Source organism: Uranotaenia lowii, chromosome 2 (assembly GCF_029784155.1).
Source record: "Uranotaenia lowii strain MFRU-FL chromosome 2, ASM2978415v1, whole genome shotgun sequence".
Lineage (NCBI taxonomy): Eukaryota > Metazoa > Arthropoda > Insecta > Diptera > Culicidae > Uranotaenia > Uranotaenia lowii.
Window position 1 is genome coordinate 341,006,784 of NC_073692.1, and position 10,119 is coordinate 341,016,902.

The 10,119-nt window shown below is 35.5% G+C and overlaps 1 protein-coding gene across 1 annotated transcript in view; it reads left to right on the top strand.

Moving 5' to 3' along the window:
* Positions 1–9,807, top strand: part of LOC129744913 (sodium-dependent nutrient amino acid transporter 1-like) — a 35,008-nt gene extending 25,201 nt beyond the window's left edge. The window contains exons 2-4 of the mRNA XM_055737671.1: positions 101–1,077; positions 1,539–1,803; positions 8,809–9,807. Coding sequence (XP_055593646.1) covers positions 101–1,077; positions 1,539–1,803; positions 8,809–9,071 — 1,505 coding nt within the window. The 3' untranslated portion in view covers positions 9,072–9,807. The remainder of the gene's footprint in view (positions 1–100; positions 1,078–1,538; positions 1,804–8,808) is intronic.
* Positions 9,808–10,119: the final 312 nt, after the last annotated feature.

A 10,119-nucleotide genomic window follows, 5' to 3' on the forward strand; every position in this document is an offset into this window, starting at 1 on the left:
GAATGCCAACTTTATCTATGTAAACAAACGTATCTCTGTAAACGATTTTATAAAAATACCATTGATTAATCATCAACTACTTATTCTCTGTCTCTTTCAGGCATCGGTGTAGGACAGATGATTGCCATGACCATTGTGATATCGTACTATGCGGCCACGATCGCCCTGGCGATCAGATACTTTTTCGCCTCCTTTAGCTCCGAATTACCTTGGGCCAGTTGTGACCCTTCTTGGACGGATGTCAATTGCGTTGCTTCCGGAAGCATGGAGGCGCGCCCAATTTTCAACGGAAGTGATCTACCGATTCGAACATCGGCTGAGTTGTACTATAAAAGGACGGTAACGGGCGAAGATTTTCTTGCCGGTGGAAATGACATTGGACTGCCCGATTGGAGGTTGGGACTGTGTCTGCTTTTCATCTGGGTGTGCATCACAGTGATGCTGATCAAAGGAATCAAGGGATCCGGAAAGGTTGCCTATTTTCTGGCGATTTTCCCGTATGTGGTGATGATCTCGATGGCCATCTACTGCTTCATGTTGGATGGAGCCATGAATGGACTGCTGTACTTCATTAAACCGGACTGGAACCAACTGATCAATCCTAACGTGTGGAAGGAAGCCGTTTCTCAGTGTTTCTTTTCGTTGTCCATCTGTTTCGGTGGCGTCATAGCGTACTCATCTTTCAACAACTTTTCCAACAACATTTACCGGGACGCGATGATCATATCCTGGCTGGATACTTTTACTTCGCTGCTATCCGGGGCGATTGTATTTGCCATCATCGGCCATCTGGGAGTAGTAACCGGTGAAACGGACTACAGCAAAGTGGTTCAACCTGGAAGTGGATTGACCTTCATCACCTACCCGGACGCCCTGGCCAAGTTTGAACACGTACCGAACCTGTTCTCGGTGATGTTCTTTTTCATGCTGTTTGTGCTAGGAATTGGCAGCAACACCGGAATCATTACCAGCGTTATCACGGTGATTAGAGATCGGTTCCCTTCACTCAAGAACTGGAAAGTCGTTCTGACTATAAGCATTCTCGGATTCTCGTCCGGGCTACTTTTTGTTACACCGGTAAGTTTATAACACCTGACTAAGCATCTAAAACTGATTTATCATCCTCTTTTTTGTGATTCCCGAAATCTTTAATGATTATGAATTTTACGACCGCACATGAATACACAACTGTCAAAGTATGGTTTACCCGGTTTAGTTACCATTCAATTCAGGTATAAGTACTTACTGTAACTAATGTCCGTATTTAAAAACCACAATTGCTCATTGACAACTCACCGGCCGAGTGTGGACCGTTCAAAATCCCCGAACGAATTAAATTAGCGCACGCAGTTGTAGAGTGCAATTGTCGTTTTTTATGACAGTATACCCCACTGATCTCACTAATCTGCAATTCAATCACAGCCGCCACCTGAAAGAATAGGTGGTAGCCGTTCATAGTCAACCAGTAAAAACCGCATCTGAGTAAATTTTCCGTTGCCATTCTCTTCTCAATTCTCCTCTCTATCTCCGTCTCGTAGGCCAGTTCCCGGTTAATTGACTACGTCGACCACTACGGGGTGACGTTCGTGACGTTGACGCTGGGAGTTGCTGAGCTGGTTTGTTTTGCCTGGATCTACGGCGTCAAGCGCATCTGTAAGGATATCGAGTTCATGTTGGGCATCAAGACCGGATTCCTGTGGACGCTCTGCTGGAAGTACATTACCCCACTGATGATCCTGTCGATTCTGCTGGTGACGCTGTCCAGTGGTTCCAAACCGGGGAAATTTACCGATGACGTTCATGGTGAGTAGCTTTCTTTATCCATAGCATTGCCCAAACGAACATTTGTTTTAAGCATGATATAGGAAAGTTTTGCGACCCGTTGTGGATCGCGTAACGATTTCGATTCTTTTAGCGATTTGCTAGGCAAATCTAAAAGCTCAAGAAGTTCACATTCACTTTTAAAGATGTGAAAATTAGATTAAAGAAAATTGTTTCAAGAAATCAGTTGCAACCTAAAACAACTAAAACCAAATTAAAAATTTCAAAAACATTAAAGCACATATAGTTTGCATCTTAACCAATTGAATTCAATCTTTAGTTAGGCATTCTGAATTCAGATTATTCAAAAAAGGAACTACAATTTCATTTTGAAAGGTAAAGTGGGAATTGAATAATTTCAAAGTAGTCGAAGATTCCTTTGAATTCAGTACTGTAGCTGAATTCAAAGGAATCTTCGACTACTTTTAAATCATAGTTTCATTCAGCTAAGAGGTTCTTCAAACCTTTGATTATAAGTGGGAATTGAAATTATTTTAATTTGACATTCTTTCGACGGACTGCATTAAAAATGACATCTAGGGGAGATGAGGGCATAACGAGCACCCAGGGCATAATGAGCACTCCTTTTTTCTACATAAGTACGTATTTTCATAAACAAATTTTCATAAGGATTTGTTGCGTACTATCCATAGTATTAATTTTTCACCAAAAAAGAAATATCCTTCTCATCTTTACAGAAATATTTAATAATAACCAGCTAGGTTCTCAAGTGACGAAAATATTATAATTTTTGAGCACCACCAAATAAGCTTTTATGACCTTTAAATCATCTTGATCTGAAATGTACGCACTGCAACATGATCTACACATTGTTTCTCAATTTTCAAAATCATAAAATTTTTGATTTTTCACTTTAATCAATTTTTGAAACGCTTTTTTACTTTAATTTGTTCACTAGAGGCGAACAGAGTACTATCAATGAAGGCATAATGAGCATTTTCTGCCGTATAATCTAGAAGCGAATTCTACTCGATGAAGTCTACTGAATAATAGTGCTACAGCTTCTGTCGATTTGGTCTATTGGTAAGGTGTCGGAGAGGTAATCAGTAGACTCGAGTTCGATTCCTGTTGGAGGGGAATTTTTTTGCACATACCATTCATGATTGATTTTTTTTATTGTTACATTATACGGCTAATAGCATCAAAGCATCATCCGTCAAAAAAAACACAAGAAACATAATGTATGAGCATGTGTTTATTCTTTGAGTTCTACAAACAGACCTAGATTATTTTGTTATTACTTTGTTTGATGAATCTACGCCTCTACAGTGACTGGTTTTCAGCTTTCGGCAAAAATTTTTAAAATGCATTTTTAAACGTTTTTATCTACTTTTTCAAGTTTCATCCAATAAGGCAATAGACTATTTGAGTGTCTGAACACGAAACAATGATGTAATTCACATATTACAGCTGTTCTCTATGGTTAAATAAGCGTTTTCCTTAAGGTGGTCATTATGCCTCCATCTCCCCTACTTAAATTTTATTCAGATATTCAATTTATAAATTTCGAATTTCTCTGGACCTAATTCATGACCATCTACTATGGATATAGACCAGTACTTAATCTTGAAAAGAAACTTGAAAAACAGAAATAAAATAATTAGAATCTTCATAAAATCTTTTGAAACAAACTTCCCAAAAATATTTCATGGAGAAAATCATAAAAAACCTTACAATCATGTATCATGTATACCTTTCTTTTAAGGATCATACTAACGAGTTTGAAAATTTACTTGAGAATTTTTTTTCTTAAAGCTTATGGATAGCAAGAACAAAGATCAGCGATTATATTTTTCAAATCTATCCATCTACTTCATTCATTCATGGTTTAATTTTTGCTAAGCACTGCGGTTGCTGGCGGCCTCAATGCCGGTCAATGCCTGCGGTCCCAAATCGAATTATGCCAATGACGTTGAAATATTGAATACTCATGATTGGAGTAAAGGCTTAATTTTGGGTGTGTTATTGTTGATGGCGTACGAAAAAGAACTCCAGCGTACGAAAAAAACCTAAAAAATACGCTTATAAATATCACATCGAGCTATCTCCGACATCACACACATTCGTAGGATATCCGGTAGAAGCTACACTCAAAGAAGAGGTTACAAAAATTCTATGCCTTATTAGTAAGTCTCTGTGCCCGAAAATGAGCTGTAAAGTGTACTATAGGTACCACAGATGATTGCAAAAGCATTACTGACATAAAGACTCGGGCTTCCAAGCAAAATGATGCATGACCACAACATTCAAGCGAAACAAGAAAAACATTTTATGGGATTTTCATCCTATTGGAAGATTCATTTCAAAAAAATTTATAGTGAGAATCGTTCTCACTGCAACATCCCATCTCGGCTTGCCAGCCCGATACCTTACCCAGTGCACCATCTCAGTCGGTTAGCAAAAATGTTTTATTGTCATAGTGTTTATGCCCGTGCCGATTACAAAAAAACGCTTTGTATTGGTTGTCCGCCGTTAGGCCGGTGTTTTTTTTATCCTCCGTTGTCTTTGATGGGAAAGGGATGAGAATGGAATGCGGGAAATGGGAAACGAGAAACTGTTTACTATTGTCTGCCGGTTTACATAGGGTTAGTTGCCCTTTTCGGAACCCTTTAAGCGGTGATTTTTCTATATCCATAAGTTTCTCATAAATGGATGGAAGTTATATATTTTTCAGAAACCTTAATTATTTATAGGTAAATAGTTTAAGATTATCTGCAAGTTTCAATGAAAATTTTCAACATAGGTGTTTCCGTTATTGAAAGATTCACAAAGATATGAATGATTAACATAACCAACTTTGGACCATCTGTTCCTGTTTTTGGTACTGAACTGGTTCCTTTAATTGGACCTAGATCAAAAATACTTTAGGCAGCTTGATTTTTAGAGAAAAAACTAAAAATTAATTGAAAATTCAATTTTGAATCAAACATCAACAGGAAAAAGTATTTCAGCTTTTCAACGTTTTGAAAAATCACTAAAATTGCTGTTATGAGTATCTCATAAAATTTTACTATCAGTCAGAACTGTCAGCTGCACATTAGTAAGAAAACATTGTGTTCGCTTGTAGTTAAAGTGGACAGACCTGACAAAAAATATTAGAAATGCTCAATATAATTTGTGAATTATTCCCCAGTTTATGAGTCACACCTTAACTGATGAATGATTGGTATTGAAACAAAGTTCAGGTGATGTGAGGTCGAAAGTGTCCTATTTCTGAACCTTTTGCTAATTTTCCGGATTTTCCATTGGCTTTCTTATGTTTAAGGAAAAATAGGTAGTAAGGGAAACTCGGGTAAGACAGACACAGCGGGTAAAATGGACACCTTTAATATTCGAAAATTACAATTTTTCGCAGAAATCTAATGATGGGAATATGTTTGCCTAAGTTGAGGTTGCCAGAATTTTTTCAACACGTATCCGGGCCGGGAGAACCGGGCTATTTTTTTTCCAAAAACCTGGCATAATCCGGGCATTTGATTTCAAAATGGTCGACCAAAATCCTGGCAATATCCGGGCAAATTTAGTCAAAACCTAGAAATTACTCATCAAAAATCAAGAAAAAAAAGTTGAAAACAACATTTTTTTCATCAAAATTTATCAACAGATTTTAAATCGTATTTTAGGCTTTCAAAAAACCTTTCATGATAATTTTTATGAAACTTGCTCAGAAAATTTAGTTTTGGACGCATAAATAATAGAAAATTATAGCAGAATTTGTTTTTTAAAGTGTGATTTGAAGATGAAAATCAGAATAAACCCGGGCAAAATCCGGGCTATTCCAATGAAATCTGGCCAACCGGGCCAGACCGGACTCTTCCCAAATTTTATATTAAATATCCGGGCAAACCCGGATAAAACCGGACAATCTGGCAATCTTATCCTAAGTGTATCAACACTTTAGAGCAAAACCTATGTTTATTTCCATCAACCGAGTTTCATAGAAGTAAACAAAACAAACAAAAACTTTGAGGATCCTATATTTGATGTAATTGTCTCTAATCAGAAAATAGTTCATAACTCGCAACATTTTCGAAAAATTCAACCGTTTCCAAAGGTGGAGTATTTAATATGCTTCTTTTTAACAATTTGAAGGAAAATCAACGAATTTTGGTCAAAAGGCTTAAGCAAAAACTAAAGGTCGGGTAAAACGGACACATAAGTTTTTCCAGGTATTTAAAATTTTCACCGGTTTGATCCTCCATATGTCTCCAAAAGTCCTTGGCAAGAGCAATTGTCGGTCGAAAAGCACTCACCATCTCAAAAAGGTCATAAAAACTGTAAAAACTGAAACCCGGTGAAAAAAATTCCTTTAAAATACGGAATTTCAAAACTACATAGTTTCGCTTCTGGACTCGGACCACTTGATTCCATTTTGGTTTAAAAACGTTGTCAAATGCTTAACTCACAAAAATATGTACATACTTTTACAGCAATTTTTCCGTTTTACCCAACCATTTTTGTAAAGTGTAATTTGCAAGCATGTTTTAGATTACTATAAAACGATGGAGGAAATTCACTAATTCCAATAGCTTATGCGATAGCATACAACCTAAACTGCCCATCTACAGGAAAACTGCGATGAGATATGCAATATCTAATTTTCTATTGCGATTTTTTCTTAGGTTGTTCGTCTTACCCGACTTTCCCCTAGAGATCACATTCATCACAGTGGTAATGGTTTCCTTTTAAACTTTGGGTTGGACAAAACGTATTTTTTTTCTTATTCGCTCTGATTTCTCAAAATGCGCCCCACAAGCTGAGCTGTCTGTATCAGCACTGAAGAGAAGGTTCATTTTTAAAAACATTCAAAATTTTATTAGAATCACTTTTTATGGCAAAAAACGATATGACTGGATTGAGGAGGAATAAAAGTTAATTTTCTGTAGAGGATCAGAATGGGGGTTGGCTTAATAGCGGCACGTTATCCAAACATAAGGGAAAATTGTGCCTACTGTTTGGAATGCTATTTCAAAATTAAGCTTGGAGAATTGTAGATTTGAGAAATAAAAACTCAGAATCAAATTTTCAAAAAACTTAGTTTCTTTTGGATTGAGAAAAAAGAAAACACATTTGATGTCCTCATTCGAATTTGAGAATTTAAAATTTATGAGGGATAAAGATGAAAATATGAAAGCATTTTCAGATTTAATTTCAAGAATAAAAATATACAATCCGTTGTATTAATATTATTTTTTATTTAAATATTTAATGAAAATTATTTAATCTTCGGTTCTTGTCATACTTTTAACATTGGTTTTTTTTCTCAAATTACAAACATTTCATATTCAGACTTTCCAATAGGGAGAATAAATCTCGAAATTGTTTATTGAATGCGCTTTTCAACTTAAAACGACAATTATTTGCGAACCCGTATCAAATTTTTTAATTGAATCGAGATCAAATTCTCTTCTTTATTTCAGACATTGAAATAAAACCCCCCTTAGAAATTTACAGCTTCAAACTGAAAATTTACAAAGTTTTCTTCTGCTTCAATTTATATGTATCAGTACTTGGTACTGGTACACTTTTAAAGAAATTCATGAAAATATACTTGTCAGTTACAAACGTTGCTTTGAAACTTTTGAGTAGTAACTGATAGAATTTAACCTCGAATGTTCTCTGTTGTCTCCGAAAATTAAATATTCTAAACATATTATCTACTCTGGTTTATTAGAGGTATATCAAATATTTGAGCTGGATTTCACGCAAAAAAATCATTACGCCGAATATTCCACTCACCGAATAGTTGAACGTTGGAAATGAAGTTATTGCTTGTCAAGTTTTTCTTAATAAGCAAGTGAGTGCATGGGTTTCTTAAAATTTTCCAAAACTTCAATGTTTAAAATCAAATATAAGAGAAAAGCTCAGATGATGCCTTTTTTTAATCTGTGTTAATACTGAGAAATACTAATTCAAACTTAATAATCACTCAAGCATTTAACATGGTATTCCGATTGTTATTCTTAATATATAGCTGAACATATGTAGTTATGTATGGATAAAAAGTGATTTTGTCATTTAATTTTTATTTTTGAAATTAAACACGATTTTTGATTTTGGACAAATGTTCCCGAGCAAATTTGAACCACTACAAATGAACGTCAATTTAAGAGTTTTAAATTAAAAATGCAAATTATTTAACACTCAGAAATTAATTTTAATGTAACTTTTGTTTAAATGTTTGAATGTTTAAATGTTCATTTCAGTTAAAGTCCTACAGAAAGATCAGATTGTGTGAGAAATTGTTCATTTCATATTTGAATTTACTAATTAGATTGATTATTTTCAGGTTCCAAATTAAGTAAATTTTATAAAAGGGAAAGACAGTTCTAGTGAATTTTTGGTCAAAAACCCTGTTTAACCTGTTAAACTCAAGCTTTGATTCCAACTGAAACTTTTAGTTCCATAAATCAAATGAAGTTAAAAAATTTAACTTTTAAATATACAGCAATGAGTGTTTCATAACATTGATGAATATAAAGATCGAGGTGTACAAAAAACAGAATAAGTATGTGATCAAAATTTTATTTTCCAGTGCTTTCGTAAGCATTTTATTTGTTTTTTATAGTTTCTGAAGACGGTTTTTAAGTTATTCGATAAATAGCATTAAAATGAGAAATTATAGATAATGTTGCAAACCTGATCAGAACAAAAGGAAGCCTGCATGATTGAAATTATTGAAAAAAATCCTTCAAAAATCAGTTAAGTATTTTCAATTTCGTTTTGAATTTATAGTTCACTTTTCAAAACTGTTATAGAAGATATACCTAAATATTTTTACTGAATAGTTATAGAAATTTGTCGGAATTTATTTTTTATAGACCATACATATAGAATAACTTTGAAAGTTTTTGTTCGTATAAATATTTTTGAAATTGAATTCCTGCCTAATTTCTTAGAACGAAGAAAACAACTGAATGGTAAAAAAATTTTAAAACTTGTTTTTTTTCTATTTCTACATTTTAGCTTTTGGTTGGCTGCTGTACATCGTCGGAGTGGCTCCACTGCTGGTCTGGGCCGTTTGGGCCGTGTCGGAGCAACCGGAGGGAAGCCTCTGGAAACGGATAGTATCTGCAAGCCGTCCTTTGGCCGATTGGGGACCGGAAAACTTGGTGCTACGAAAGAAATACGACGATTTTATGGAAGACTACTGGCGCACCCCCAGCCGCCGAAATGGCTTCCAAAAGTTCCTATTCGGACGGGAAAAGGTTTACTCGGTGAATCTGTAGGGCGGCATCGATGGATTCTCTCTGAACAGCTCAACCAGTTCAGCATACTTTCAATAGGATTTTAACTAGGATTGATATTTTTTTTGAATATTTTTATGTAATTGACGAATTTTAAGGTTAAGCTAGACTATTTACATTTTGAACAACGAACCGACAATCGTCGTGTGAGTCAGTATTATCAGGTTATTTACAAATCGGACGCTAAGCGTTACATCGACTATTTGATTGTGAGAATCAGAAGTTCGTCGTCTTTTGGACGGGAAAGTCTCAAAGCTGTTGCGTGATCTAGCCCATATAGGAGATAAGGAAATCGGTGGGTAATTTTCCCAGAACTTTAGCCGTTCAAAAGGGGTAGATCCCCACCCACTGTCACTCGAGCTGAAAAGCACTCAACAGGGGGTTGCATTGCAGTTCCGAAATCATCAGCATCATCATCATCATAATGGTCATCAGCTAACGTAAGTCCGCGATAGAATCGGAATGAATAGTGCACGTGAAATCGCATCAGCGGAGATTTGTAGGGGATGCAATTTTCGCTGGGCCATCGTAGGTAAGGCCTAATTAGTATGCAAAGTATTTTCGACATCTGCCTATTCTCAAGAGCGTAGCACGGAAAGTGAGGTTAAGTTATCATTGTTCATCAACCAGAACGAACGAGCGATGAACATTCGTCTACAATTCCGTCCAATACAGAAATAAACGTTTTTGAAAGCTGAAAAAAATGCTGGAATTTTTATTCACGTTCGAAACATCTACAATACGTATAGCTCATTTCCAGTAATAGAAACATTCCTGAATAATTTCCCGCGCATGGCATGTCTGGGGCATAATTATCGACACTGCGCTCAACATGAGCGTTTTCCGGGAGAATATCTATTATGGAAATTGTTTGATGGGTATAGGCATAGTCAGACAATCGTGTGGAACAGAAGCTTAGAAAAGTTGCGAAATGTTCTAAACAATTTATGATTGAACTTTATATGTACATTTTATCTTCGATTTCCAAAAATATAGTTGCAAATTTTTAAAATTTATAGAAAAATTCACA